General features: G+C 46.6%; 1 protein-coding gene across 1 annotated transcript in view; it reads right to left on the reverse strand.

Annotated features, from left to right (window-relative positions):
* Nucleotides 1-15,190, reverse strand: part of cpxm2 (carboxypeptidase X (M14 family), member 2) — a 259,608-nt gene that overhangs the window by 71,248 nt on the left and 173,170 nt on the right. The window contains exon 8 of the mRNA XM_038773322.1: nucleotides 7,424-7,547. Coding sequence (XP_038629250.1) covers nucleotides 7,424-7,547 — 124 coding nt within the window. The remainder of the gene's footprint in view (nucleotides 1-7,423; nucleotides 7,548-15,190) is intronic.

The raw sequence follows: 15,190 nt of genomic DNA on the forward strand, positions 1-15,190 counted from the left end.
TGAAGAGAACTTGGATCCTGAGTAATGAATGTGTCGTCATCCCCGGGGCCTGTCCAGCACAGATTCAAGTAGTCCCACACAATGCGTGAGTATTGTCTGCAATTTCTTCCACTCTGTCTATTACCACTTGACTAAAATATACCAGTTCAAACATTCATACCATATATTTATATTGTCAATAATTCAGCCAATTAAATATTTGTTTACAATTGGCAAATTGATGAAGTTTGATACACCCATTCCGAAGAGTTCCAGAGATGGTGAATATTTGTATGATTAGAATAGGCGTTTCACACACTTCTCAAACAGCCCTATCATTAAGCTTCACTTTAGAACTTATTTGGGTCAACTTTACTCCCAGGAAATGCAGCTGATGCATTCAAGGGAATGTCACTGGAGGACTTAGACAACTTTAACGGCCAGCCTGCATTAACAAGCAGATTGCTGACCTCTACTCAAAACAGCCTGTCAGCCAGTAGGACGCAGCTGCCCAATAGCTAAGACCAGCTGGTTTGGAGCGCAACGCTGGGTGCTAGGTCTCCCGCACACAGGAAGGGCGCGATTTCATGAAAAGTTTTTAAGTTCATTTCAGGCGGGTTAGCCTGGGAATTTCACGCCGGCTCTGTGGGTGAGTTCCCCACCGCTATCTAACCACTTTGTGGGCCTTGAGGAGTTCCTCTCCGGACTGCCCAGACTTAGAATTATTTTCATCACTGGGGAGCTGAACACACTGGCCAGACCTGCCACAGCCCTAATTTCTCTTGAGAAGGTGGTGGTGAGCTGCCTTCTTGAATCTCTGCAGTTCATGCGGTGTAGGAAAACACACAGTGCTGTTAGGATTTTACGCAGCGACAGTGAAGGAACAGTGGCATATTTCCAACTCAGGATGGTGTCTGACTTGGACGGGAACTTCCAGGTTGTGGTGTTCCCATGCTGCTGTGGCTATTGTTCTTCTGGGTGGTAAACAACGCAGTTTGGAAGGTGTTGTCGAAGAAACCTTTTGCGTTGATGCATTAACGAGACTGAAGTCGAATGCAGCGGTCTTCTGGGAGTCAGCCAACTCCCAGCGAGAAGGCACTGGAGTAGGCATCGTTTAGTGCTCCTCTACAAAATCATGAAGCTGATGTAATGGCTACCGAGGGTAATTGAGGAGGTGAGTAATCCTTTGCATTTACTGGCATGCAGTTCAAGCTACCGGAACTGCTGCCCCAATGCTTAGGCGGGTGGGATTGGGGGTAGGGATGGGTGCATTTGGGTTGGTTGGGGTTGTTCTGGAGGGGCTGGAACGCTGTAAGCTCAAGGGTGTGAGGGGTTTTGCACCTGTGAGGTCTTCAAGCCATCTTTAAATATTTTTGGGACCCATAACAGGGGCAACCACAGCTGTGGCCTGTCTGTCCTACCAAACTCTCCCAGGACAGGCCTGTGCTGCAGCTTCTCTCGTGAAAGTCAATTTAACCCCCTTTGCCTGTGAGCACCCTCTAGCTTCAAAGCTGAAGGCTATTTCAAATGTTAGTTGTGAGAGCACTTCACGAAATCTTTATGCACTAAACCTTTATGCCACTGGCTCATTCCAGAGCTTCAGCGGGGATTACTGCAGCATTTCGCAGTCATCCACCCACAGATCCATCCGTGAGATGACAGATGCTCTGTATACATGGGCGCCCGACTATATCGCTTTCTACTTGGACCACGCCCACCAATATGCGCAGGCTGCAAGATTCTGACCCTGGCAGATGACACTGTTCTATACAAGAAATCCAGGTACGACCTCCGCAAAGCCATCCGAGATGCCAAGAGAGAATATCAAACTAAGCTAGAGTCACAGACAGACTCTCGGCGGTTGTGGCAAGGACTAAGCAACATAACGGGCTACAAAGCGAAGCCGAGCAGTATCTCTGGCAGCAACGCACCCCTCCCCGATGAACTTAATGCATTCTATGCTCGGTTTGAGCAGGTAACCAACAATCCGCTGTCGAGTGCTCCAGCAGCCCATAATTCACCCATACCCACCATCACAGATTCCGAAGTCATCTCGGCCTTCCTGAAAGTGAACCCACGGAAGGCGACGGGCCCGGACGGGATCCCTGGTCGTGCACTCAGAGCCTGCGCAGACCAGCTGGCAGAGGTATTCACAGACATCTTTAACCTATCCCTACTCCACTCCGAGGTCCCCACCTGCTTCAAGAAGACCACCATCATACCGGTACCAAAGAAGAACCAGGCAACATGCCTCAATGACTACCGCCCGGTGGCCCTGACGTCAGTTGTAATGAAGTGCTTCGAGAGGCTGATCATGAAGCGCATCACCTCCATACTCCCGGTACGCCTTGACCCACTTCAATTCGCATACCGTCGCAACCGGTCCACATCAGACGCCATTTCCCTGGCCCTACATTCATCCATAGAGCATCTCGAAAACAAGGACTCCTACATCAGACTCCTATTTATTGACTACAGCTCCGCCTTCAACACCATAATCCCAGCCAAGCTCATATCAAAGCTCCAAAACCTAGGACTTGGCTCTCCACTCTGCAACTGGATCCTTGACTTTCTGACCAACAGACCACAATCAGTAAGAATGAACACCAACACCTCCTCCACAATAGTCCTCAATACCGGTGCCCCGCAAGGCTGCGTACTTAGCCCCCTACTCTACTCCCTGTACACACACGACTGCGTGGCAAAACTTGGTTCCAACTCCATCTACAAGTTTGCTGACGATACGACCATAGTGGGCCGGATCTCGAATAACGACGAGTCCGAATACAGGTGGGAGATAGAGAACCTAGTGGAGTGGTGTAACGACAACAATCTCTCCCTCAATGCCAGCAAAACTAAAGAGCTGGTCATCGACTTCAGGAAGCAAAGTACTGTACACACCCCTGTCAGCATCAATGGGGCCGAGGTGGAGATGGTTAGCAGTTTCAAATTCCTAGGGTGCACATCACTAAAAATCTGTCCAGGTCCACTCACGTTGACGCTATCACCAAGAAAGCACAACAGCGCCTATACTTCCTCAGGAAACTAAGGAAATTCGGCATGTCCACATTAACCCTTACCAACTTTTACAGATGCACTATAGAAAGCATCCTATCGGGCTGCATCACAGCCTGGTATGGCAACTGCTCGGCCAAGGACCACAAGGAACTTAAGAGAGTCGTGAATACCGCCCAGTCCATCACACGAACCTGCCTCCCATCCATGGACTCCATCTACACCTCCCGCTGCCGGGGGAAAGCGGGCAGCATAATCAAGGATCCCTCCCACCTGGCTTACTCACTTTTCCAACTTCTTCCATCGGGCAGGAGATACAGAAGTCTGAGAACACGCACGAACAGACTCAAAAACAGCTTCTTCCCCACTGTCACCAGACTACTAAATGACCCTCTTATTGACTGACCTCATTAACACTACACCCTGTATGCTTCAACCGATGCCAATGCTTATGTAGTTACATTGTATATCTTGTGTTGCCCTATTATGTATTCTCATGTATTTTCTTGTATTTTCTTGAATTTTGTTTAATTCCCTTTTCTTCCATGTACTGAATGATCTGTTAAGCTGCTTGCAGAAAAATACTTTTCACTGTACCTCGGTACACGTGACAATAAACAAATCCAATCCAATCTAATCCAATCCAATTCTCCATCGCCGGGATGCCCCAGGTCTAGGGGTGAATCAATGGAATGCACGTTTCCCTGCGAGCACCAAAGCATCAGGGAGTGCCCTATGTTAACAGGAAGGGTTCCCTCTCCCTGAATGTACTGATCGTTTGTGATCACCACCTCAGGATCATGTACCTGTGCACCCACTACCATTGGTGGGTGCATGGCAGCTACATCCTGGGACACTCGGAGATCTCCGGTGTCTTCAAGGAGCACCCCAGGATGACGGATTGGCTTGTGGGGGATAAGGGATACTCTAAGAGGTCCTGGCTGATGACGCCGATGGCTGAGGCGGAGCCAGAAGGCAACGGCCGACTTACCTGTGTCACAAGTGTCACCCTGTTCTGCCCAATGTCCTTGAGATACGCTAGTATCAGGAAGGGGGGATTCAAAAGAACTGTAGACAGCCTGAATTTCCTTGATGGAAGGCCCTTGTTGGATTCCAGCGTTTCCTCCTCACTGAGTGTACCTGTAGGGCCCTGGATGACTCCATGGAATGGAGGGACAGCTGGAATGAGTTCCAGAGCCTCTAAGTCATTTGGCACTGCCAGTCCTGGAGGCTCCCCATAATCTGTATCATGGTGTTGATGCCTTCAGGGACATTCCTCAGTGACTGGGCCACGCTCTTCAGCACCTTGGTAATGTCCACCTGCATCGGGACATGATGTTGAGGATCTCAGCCACGGTCGTCACAGACTGGGACATGCCTTGAAGACCACCACGCAAGTTGTGGTCGCCAGCTTAGCCGTTTTGGCCTGGGTGCCAAGCATTGCCGGCACCACCTCCTGCGCTTGAAAGCTTTGGGACTCCTCCAATCGGCCTTGCCACTGACAGCCCCTTCTGAATGTCACAGCTGTGTCCTATCATCTGTATCAGCTCTTGGAGAACCTTGTCCAGAGGCTCAACATCTGGCTGAGGCCCAGCTGAGTCCTGGGATCCAGCAGACCCTCTGGATTCTCCTGCCTCTACCTGATGTGCATCAGCAATTGTGGGTGCTCATCAGATTGTGCCCCCGAAGCCTGTCCACTAATGTCGCCCACCAAGGTGTGTGTCTCCACGCTGGTGGAGGGTGCGAGTGATAGCTGTGACGTATTGCCGTAGTCTCAGGACTCTCCTCTGAGGTGTTATCTTGTGTGGCGGGGAGTACTATTCCAGATGGGTCTGGCGTCATCACATGGTGATCCTGCAAGACAATGGACATGTGGTCAGTGAGAAGGAAGGATCATTTTGTGGGACATCAACAACTAACTTGAGACAGGTCATCTCGATGAAGGGGCAGTGGATCCTCACTTCTCTGGCACAGGCCAACCTTGCTGTCAGTCACTGCTCTCTCCTCGGGCAACTGCATGATCTACAGAGCCCATTCCTCATTACGGGTGAGGACCCGGATCTCTCAGACTCCCCCTCCCCCCCTATTTTCATCCTTTCCCTACCTTCTCCTGCGGGGACAAAGAGAGAACAATGTGAGCTGCACACTTGATAGATCGGGAGGGGAGGTCTAGAGCAAGTCGCATGTGTGGGAGCTGCACCTGGATATGAAGGGATTGTGCTTGTGGTTGCCAGAGAGTTCTCAGGAACAAGTTGAAGATCAGATGCTGGCAGGATGGATGCGAGGTATCAGCCAGTGGATTGCGAGGGAGAAGAGAGGGGTGGGGGGGGAGGTGGGGGGGGGGGGGGGGGGGGGGGGGGGGGGAGTTTGGAATTTGAGGGGCGGCAGGCAGGACTGATGCCATGAGGGAGGTGGTAACTTAGCCCTGCTGCTCATTAGATGTAATTCATCTTCTTCCGACATTAGACAGCGGTCCTCCTGGTCATGCTGGCCGCACTTACAGCAGCTGCCACTGCGACCAAGGTGGCATTGCTGACCTAGCTGCTGGTTCTCCGACTCCCTCGGGGGAACAGTGTGCCCTGCCTGTAATCCACGGCGTTGAGACGTCTGGCCAGTTCGGATTCCCCAAAGCGAGGAGCAAGTCTCCGTGCTGTCATCTCATTTTTTTGACTTGGAGTGAGTGGTGAGGGAGCTTTTAAAAGCAGCTTGTTAGCAACAAGCAGCTGAGGTATGAATCTAGTGAATAAAGACACAGATGGAGTCAGGCTTGGCAACATTCACATGCTTTTGGGAAAATTTCATTTGGAACTAGGTGCGGGTGCATACAGGCCATGATCTTGCCATTGCAGCCAATGCGAAACACCCTGTCAAACTCACCCAAAATGGCACTGACAAATGTTTCATTTGAATCGTGCCCATTGATAGTGAGAGATTCAGTGATGGTAATGCCATTGAATGTCAATGGAAGATGATTGGATTCTCTCTTTTTTATTGCCTGTCACTTGTGTGGTACGAATGTAACTTGCCATTATCAGCCCAAGCCTGAATAGTGTTCAGTTCTTGCTGCATATGGACATGGACTGCATCAGTATCTGAGGAGTCGCAAATGGTGCTGAACATTGTGCAATCATCGGCGAACATCCCCACTTCTAACGCCATGATGGAGGGAAGGGTGTTAATGATGCAGCTGAAGATGGCTGGGCTTTGGACATTCCCCTGAGGAACCTCTGCAGCAATACACTGGGATTGAGAATTTTTAAAATTTCTTTTTATAAATTTAGTGTACCCAGTTAATTTTTTCCAATTAAGGGGCAATTTAGCATGGCCTATCCACCTAGCCTGCACATCTTTGTGTTGTGGGAGCGAAACCCACGCAAGCACGGGGCAAATGTGCAAACTCCACACGGACAGTGACTCAGAGCCGGGATCGAATCTGGGACCTCGGCGCTGTGAGGCTGCAGGGCTAACCCACTGCGCCACTGTGCAGCCCCGGGGGGGATTGAGACGATTGACCTCCAATAACCACAACCATCTTTCTTCGTGCTCAGTATGACTCCAAAGAGTGGAGAATTTCCCCCACCCCAAATTCCCATTGACATCAGCTGCAGTACGATACTCAGTTGGCACCTGTTGTCACTGCCGCTGGATGTAGACTGTTGGCTGGATTCTCCGAAGCCCCAGGCCAAAATCTTGTTTGGCGCGAGGGAGGAGAATACAATTTCACGCCGAAATCGGGCCCGGCGCTGGTCCGCTTATTCTCCTGTCCCCGAAAATTGGTGCATTCGCGTAATAATTAGCGTGGCTGGGGGGCCGTTGGCAGAGGCCCGCCCAGCGACCCTCCGCTCCCGACCGGCCGAGTTCCCGACGGTGTGGAACTAACATGCTATTGCCGGTGGGGACTCTGTCCGCAGCTGCCCTGGTGGGAGGCGGGGGGATCGGGCACTGGGGGGGGGGTGGGGGGGGGGGGGGGTCTTATGGTGGCCAGGAGAGAGATTGTGCCGGGGGGATCCTCGGGCACGCAGTCGATCGGGGGGGCTACATCTTCCAGGTGCCTCCGCAGTCCGAGTCCTCCATGGCATCCGGCGCAGCCGCTGGAGGCCGCCTCCGTGCGCACGCGTGGACTCGAAACCGGAAGTGCGGGGGCCCGTCTCCGCAGCCAAAGCTATGAGAAGCACTCCGTTCTTCTACTAGCCCCCTGAAGGTAAGTGAATCAGCTTGTATTATTTTGAGGAAACTTGGGAGTGTGCAACGCCAGCATTTTTACACCATGTGGAGACATAGCCCCATCTTGGGAGGATCCAGCCCTATTCATTTGGGGTGAAAGTAATTTGTTGTGAAAAAAATACTAATCTTGTAAAATGAATGGAAATGGTACAGAGCAAATGGAGGCATGAAGAATAATGTGTGGTCTTTCAGATATAAATCTTACCAATTTCATGCTCCCCTGGATTATCGGATATCTCGATGGCGTACAGTTTCATCCCCTGATAGCTTTTGCCAATGTTGTAAATCCTCGTGATGTTTGGACACTGTTCATTTACTATCTTCATCAACTGCAACAAAATGTACAACTCAGTGAGAATTCAGTGGTTGGAGCTGAAAGAATCAGAGTGTGTTATTAGCTCCTTTGAATGGCATTTCGTAGCATCATTCTTAAACACTCTCTCAAATAGCTCATTTAAACTGTGTGCATTCTACACATACCTCAACACATTTAAGGACTAGCGTCATATAAACCATTCAGAAGTTCAGGCAAGTGAGCATTGAGCAATGATCAACCACTAATAAATTATCAGTCAACCAGGGTTGCACACTAAAGACAGAGGTTCATGCTTAATTAACTGAATAAATCGGTTTGTCCTTTATTGCAGAAATTTTTATATCTGCATCAGGGTATCATTTTACAAGTTAATGATGCACAGTCGTGTCATATGTTGAGCTGCAATCCCATGTGAGAAGATGGATAATCTGACGAAATAATTTGTTCACATGATATGGAAACCATACTGGTAGGAAAGCTTTAAACCTGGCACCGTCACTTTGTACACAAATCTTTGAGGGGGACAGGACAGGTTAACAAAGCAGTTAATAAAACTTATCGGGTCCTGGATTTTATAAATAGATGCATAAATTACAATAGCCAGAAGGTTATGCTAAAGCTAAATGAAACACTAGTTCGCTGCCAGAAAGAATATTATGCCCAATTCTGAGCACTTGGCTTTTGGAAGGACATGAAGGTTTTGGCAGGAGTGCAGAGAAACCGACTCGGATTGTTCCTGGGATGAAGTATTATAGTTACTTTGGATTAACTAGAGAACCTAAGGTTATTTTTCTTGGAACAAAGAAATGTGCGAGGAAATTTGGTAAAGGTGCTTAAGATCATAAAGTGTTTAAACAGTGTAAATGAAAAGAGAAGCTGTTTCCATTGGCTGGCTGAAAAACTAGGGGACACAGATTCAAACAGATTGGCAGAAGAACCAGAGGCGACTTGAAAAAAGCTTATTTTGTGCAACAAATGGTTATAATTTGAAATGCATTCCCTGATTGCCATTACTAAACAGTGGCCTTTACAAAGTGAATTGGTTAACTATTTGATGGAGGAAGCATTGCAGTGATATGGGGAAGACAGGGGAGTGGAACTCATTAGATTGCTCTTCAAAAGAGCGAGTGCAGACTCGATCGACTGAATAATCTATGCCGTGCTATTCTAAGATTCTACAATTGTTTGGCAAGATTACATTTAGTTTGAAGGTTTTTGCTTGATTGCATGTATTTTTTTATTTCTATTGTCCAATTAGAGTTATATGGTTGATGAACCATGCCAATGATTTTCGATTTGCGTGTACAATATATGCACGCACTCCCAGTCAAAATTTAAGGGTTTAATTTGCTGTTGCTGAACATTTAACATACACATATAAAATGACTTTATCTTTGCTAATTTTACAGGGGTGCCAACCAGTTCTTGTTGCCATCATCTTGGTTACGTAACTCGATGACCAGGCGCTGACCAATTTAATCTGGGTGGGAATAGGGTCTTCCTGACCCCATGCTATTTTTGCATGGCCTTTTTACAAATCAGGAAGGCCTTGGGTCATATGATTCCACACACATCTATTCTGAAGTTGAGGTTGTCATTGAGCCCAAAAGGAAATTTCCTGCCCCCACAACTTTTGTGTGTGGGTGCGGGTTTTGTAAGCGCGAATAAACACGCCTCGCTGGAGAGTTAGTGACCACTAGTGGAAGCCTGCTGAGGTATCAGGAACATTCTGACAGGTCAGTGCAAAATGATTTGACAACTTGAAATGTTAAAATTACATGATGCATTGTAATGTGGATCTGTTTTAACTGCAAAGATCCAGTTATTACATACTGAAAAAGTAGTTTGCCAATTACATTGACCAGCATTGTTTCATTGTTTTGATGATATGGCGGGAACGGGGCTCAGAAACAGGCTTGGATTTCGGAAGTCAGGAACGAGTCCGACTCATGTTATTCGAGACTGCAATGAAAGACCGGGCCAATAATTGTGACTTAAAATTTGTTCTTGTTGACAATAATTCATCTATTAGCTTTACCAGATTCACCAACGATGTCATTTTGAATGTAGACAATTTAAGATCAGCTCTCTAGCAGCAGAGAATGCTTCAAATTGTCTCTCTCTGTATTTTGGAGAAATCACTGAATAAAACTAAAAAAAGAAAATTGGCCTCAGGTTACTGCTCATTTCCGAAATTGTTTTGCACCATTGAGAAGTAAATTGAATTGGTCTAGCAAATTTGATTGTATTCAATTTGAAAATCAAATACTTCCTATGCTGATGGGCACTTTTCCAAATACTTCGCAAGTCCAGAAGTTCTTCACATTGGAAATCTGTTGTACATCTGAATCTGTTCCACTGAAACTTTTCAAACTTAACAAACTTATACTAGGGACAGATCACACTATGATTATGATTTGTACTGCTGGTTATTTGTGCTAACTTAGGTTTGAACCAATTTCGAATATCAGAGTTTATTATTGCCGGTGAGAATATTTCAGCCATAGATTTGTTTTCCAGTCTGTTATAGTTAAATGTGTGAATATTGACCCTGAGATTATACTGTGAGACAGTATAATTATAATTATACTGCATTATAATTTATTATTGCATTCATCACTAAGTATCCCAAAGGCATTCCTTTTAATACTTCTGAAAGTACCATTAATGCCACATAAATATACTTGGACAGATTTGATTCAAACCTGCTGTTCAAATTTGTTGTTTGTATACTAATTATAGATGATCTAAACCACCGTACCATATATGTAATGCAGAGTGGTAAGCATGATACCTGGCTACAGGATTTCACTGCCTCGCTGCTGAACTTCTGGTAGCCTCACAAGTCCCTCCTAATTGTAGTTTGTAGCTGATTAAGATGGTGACTGCTGTTTCCCTTTCATTCGCCTGCCCATGGTGGGTGATATAACTCACCGTTTAGTTTATTGGTTGAAAACAACAAAATTATTAAAACCACCAAACATATTTAAAAACGCAGTTTCTGACTAAAATTAGTACGTGCAATTAGGTTGACAGCAAAATATAAGCAGCAAGGAACAAGAGTGTACTAATTTAAACTACCCACCATTATCCACACACTGCACGATAGAGGAAATAAATGCAATGCAATTGCCTTGAACATTGAGCTGAGTATTTATTTGCCACTGGTTACAATATGAGTCACAACAGAATGTAATGTTTCAAATAGGTGAACGACATGAAACTGCAGAACAAGGTGGTTTTGGCATGGTTATTTGGCAGATGTGGCCTGCCAGGAAATGGCGCATTCATAGCATTTTGCTAAATACAGAGTAAAACTTTTCACACCTGAATGGTTTCCATACCTTGTCAATAATTTATATCATTAAAATATTTTTTTCCCCTTAATCAGGTAAAGTGACCAAGTTTATCCAGTAAATCCATTGCATATCTAATTAAATGAAAGAACTTATTGTTCATCCTGCGTCCCATTATTCGGTGGGATTTTACAGTTTTACAGCTGGGTCATGACTGTGAGCTGTTCAAAGGTCCATTCACTTGGCTGGGTCCAGAACATCCCGCTGGCGGGTGGGCCTCTAAATTTCCGCACTTTATTTTTATTTACGCAAGATCATGTTTCGGTTCTTCGAGAGGATGGGTTGTCTGGTGCATGTGGGATTTTGTAATGGACAGACGACAACATATCTGGAGCCTGTTCAAGTTTTAACAATTACAATAACTTGGATTCTATTCACCTGGTATGTTATTTGCATTAAATGTTTGAAGTGATAATGAGCAAGGTACATGTTGGACACAGTATCAGCCGCTTATTGTACGTGTTGATAAGTTTAGGGACCAGATGGTGGAACTCAGGCAACAGCAGAGATCTATTAACCTCACAGGCTTCAATATCTGATCGCCAATAAAAAGCGTCAGCTGAGACAAGACAAAGGCAGGAAAAGGTGCTTGAAGGCAGAAGGCTTGAATGGGGGGACTACTGGGGAAGAGATACATGCAAACACATGACAGGGAGCGGGTGACTGGGGAAGAGAGGAGAGGCAGTGGCATAGTGGTGTTGCCACTGGACTAGTAATCAAGAGATCCAGACGAATGCTCTGGGGTCCGGAGTTCGAATCCCACCAGGGCAGATGGTGAATTTGAGTTCAATAAAAAAATCTGGACTTAAAGTCTAATGATGACCATGAAACCATTGCCGATTGTCATTAAAAAATCTGGTTCACTAATGTCCTTCAGGGAAGGAAATCTTACCCGGTTTGGCCTACACGTGACTTGTTGCACGTTTTACTATGGGCGTAAAACGCGTTTATTGGAGTGTATTAACACGCCTCCGTATTCGACGTGTGCTTAACACTACTAGGCTCTGTTGTATGTAATTATTCAGCTCTGGGAGTCGCCAGTTGCCGTGTAGACAACGTCACAAGTATTCCAAGGTCAAGTTCAAAGTAATAAAGACGATACACCGATTAGTAAGGTTCAAACAATCAATATTTATTATACAGTTATAATAAATACTCATGCACACACTAAGAGACTAAGCTATAACTAAACTTAAGCAAACAGAATACTTATCTAACAGGAACAGGCAAGGTCAGAGAACGAGGCCTTCGTCCTGGTCTTGTACTGCAGCCTTCAGCAAGCGTTCTGGTACTTGGGAGTCTAGTGGGCTTGGATCGCGTAGCGAGCGTTGAACTTACGGTTTTGGCGGCTGGTGCTCAACGGCTGGAGTCAGGATGCAAGATGTCAGTCAGAGCCGGAGCACGAGTTTAACAGACCGGGCTCTGTGGGGAATTTGCTTTTATACCCCTCTCTAATGTCCTTGCCCCCTTCTAGGCGGGCTCTACCTTTCGGTACCGATTGGAGCGTTTCCAAACGGTTACCTTCGAAACCCTCCAATGCGGGGGCTTCCCTCGATGTTGGGGGGTGGTTTCGATATTCTTTACTCTGGTGCCATCCTGTCTGCTCCACCAATTAAGTGTTACATTGAGATGGAAATGTTGCCATTGTTTGTGCCTGGATTTGGGCTGCCTCATCAGAATGTTAAGCGCTTTGCCATTAACACCTTTGGCTTGGAGATCTTGCACCTGGCCAGAAAACTGGTTTGCTGCTTGCAAAATGCTAATTAGTTGAGAGCAGGCTGTCTGTTCTCACTAAACAGGCTTTTCCTTCTGTCTTCCATTTTAGTTTGGCTCAGTGTCCATTTTGCGTGGCCAGCATGGCTACATTCCCTCCTTGTGATCCTCACAATCATACTATTGTGAAGGATCACCTATGTACGTTGCCTTCCTTGTGTTCTGACCTCTTGCCAGTTCCTGTTCTACTCTATCTTAAACTATGGGAAGAAGAGAAAAAATTTTTTTTTTAACTAACATTTCTACTTGGCCCTATGTCAAAGGGACATGCATTAATACAACTGGGAACCTCTACCTATCACTATTAACCTTAACCTTAACTTAACATTTCATCACTCTAAAATCTTAACCATTCACACCACAACATCACACTTCCCAACTCGGCAGTCGAGTATGGGACAATATAATACATGGCTGAAATTTTTATTTACAGAGTGTTGTAATCAGTGAGGGGTTGAGGGGTTTGGTGGAATCCGAAGATGGGGGATTGAACTCTATAGATGGGTGAGGTGCTGGAACGAGAAGCTCTCCTCTTCCATTTCCTCAACCTGAGGGTCTGTACTAGTATGATGAGGATCGCGATCACCAACAGTGATTCGATTATATAGGACATGGAGTACCACGTCATGAATTTAGTGCACCAGGTCTGAACCTCGCTGATCAGAGCTGAGCACTGGGGGTTTGCTGTAATTGAAACATTTACGGTGGGGGTTGTGGGGGAAACGTGCCTTGTTTCCACACATACACATATAACATTAAACAGTAATAAGTGGGCTTCCATCATCTTTTGTTCTTCTTCCTTCTTTTCCTTCTTCCTCCGGTATTGACAATCCTGGCTTCGACCTCTGTCTCGACCTTTGAAACCTTTGGGATCAAGCACAGTATCTGTCAATACACAGTTTAAGACCTTTACTTGTTAGTGCATCTGTCTTTCAAAACCCAATTGACCCTTTAAAATGACTGGCTAAGTCACACCCTGTGACTCCCCTCATTTTTTTTTTTCAAAAAGCGAATTTAAAGACCAGCATACACCTAACAATCCTTCCTTCTGCGAGCCGTCTCGCAGGCTTTGCTGATTTACCATCCGAATGTTCCCGGATGTAAATAGCATGTGGGATGGCGGCCGAAGGGCTACCTAACTTAAAATGAAAACAAACTTTGAAACAAACATCCGAATGAGTTGCGTATGGGCCGCGACGGGTACGAGTTGGATGGAATCCCCGGGTAGGGCGTGCTGTGCCATACCCGAGCTTGGCTGACCAAGGGTTGGTTCTCAGACAGGGCGGGTCCTCAGTGCCGTTTGTCCACTGCCTGAGTAACCTGGAAAGAAAAACGGGTATGAATGTATTTACCATGACTTGCAGCCTCTATTCCGCCGAATAGAGGGGCACCTAAAAAACCAAGGGAGCCAAGATGCTCCAACTGAGGACATCACTGAAGTTCTCAGAGATATCTGCGGACAAGCTATTTGGCGTGTGGCCTTACAACTTTGGAAAAGATCTCCAATCAAACCGAAGTTCTCAAAAGTATCTGCGGATAAACTAACGTGTATGTGAGGTGGTCACAATCTTTTCAGCTGAAAAGAAGATGTCCATCCTCCAGCTGAACAATTTATAATTCTGAGAACAAACAAACATAAAACGAAGACAAACATACGTGCAGGTTCCATCAGAAAGGACATCGTTTCCCTCAAACGATTCCTATCTTACATCATCTGGACACCTCACTTTGATTCTGCCTCTGTGAACAGGGTCACAAAGGGGTTGCCGTGTCGGGATTCAGACATTGCGTCGTCCTGCTCTCCCGGATCCCACACCCTTGTGTGGATCAGGCATGAAACTTTGGAATTGTGTGACCGGGGGTCACTCTCGTCATTGCGGACAAGTCTGTATGAGTTGTCCCTGTGCCATAGTGTAGTGTCGAGTGTGTTGTCGGGGTAGTCGGGGTCGGGTGGTGGTTCTGGGTTTTTGAGGTAGGTGACTTCCATGGGGTCACTGGAGTCGGGGTCGTAGTTGGTGCAGTGTGGGCTGTATGGCTGTGTGCTGTCGCTGTCTTCAGAGTCAGTGTCAGTCCTGCTGTCTCGGCTGTGGCAGCTTGTGGGCGTGTCGGGGCGTGGTCTGTTGTGGTCTGGGGGCGGAGTCGTGGGCGAGTCCGTGGATGAACTGGTCTGTGAGGGGGATGGTGGAAAAGTGTCTCTGGTGGGCGGGGTGAAGTGTTCTGCTGCATCCAGCAGGACATGGTGAGCATGGTTGGCCTGTGTTCCATATGCCTTTAACTGGTTTATATGGAACCACGCGGTCTTCCCATTAGGATATTTTATCCTGTAAACGGAGGGGCTAATTTTGTCCGAAATTGAGTAGGGACCGGAATATTTTGGAGCCAAAAAACTGCTGGGGTTATAAACAGATAACATTACCTGTTGCCCAACCTGGAATTCTGTGGTGTGTACGGTCTTATTGAAACAGGCAGTGCGTTGCTGTTGGCGTTTCCCTAGCTGGACTGCGGCCGCGATCTGTGCAGACCTCAC

Source organism: Scyliorhinus canicula, chromosome 16, assembly GCF_902713615.1.
Source record: "Scyliorhinus canicula chromosome 16, sScyCan1.1, whole genome shotgun sequence".
Lineage (NCBI taxonomy): Eukaryota > Metazoa > Chordata > Chondrichthyes > Carcharhiniformes > Scyliorhinidae > Scyliorhinus > Scyliorhinus canicula.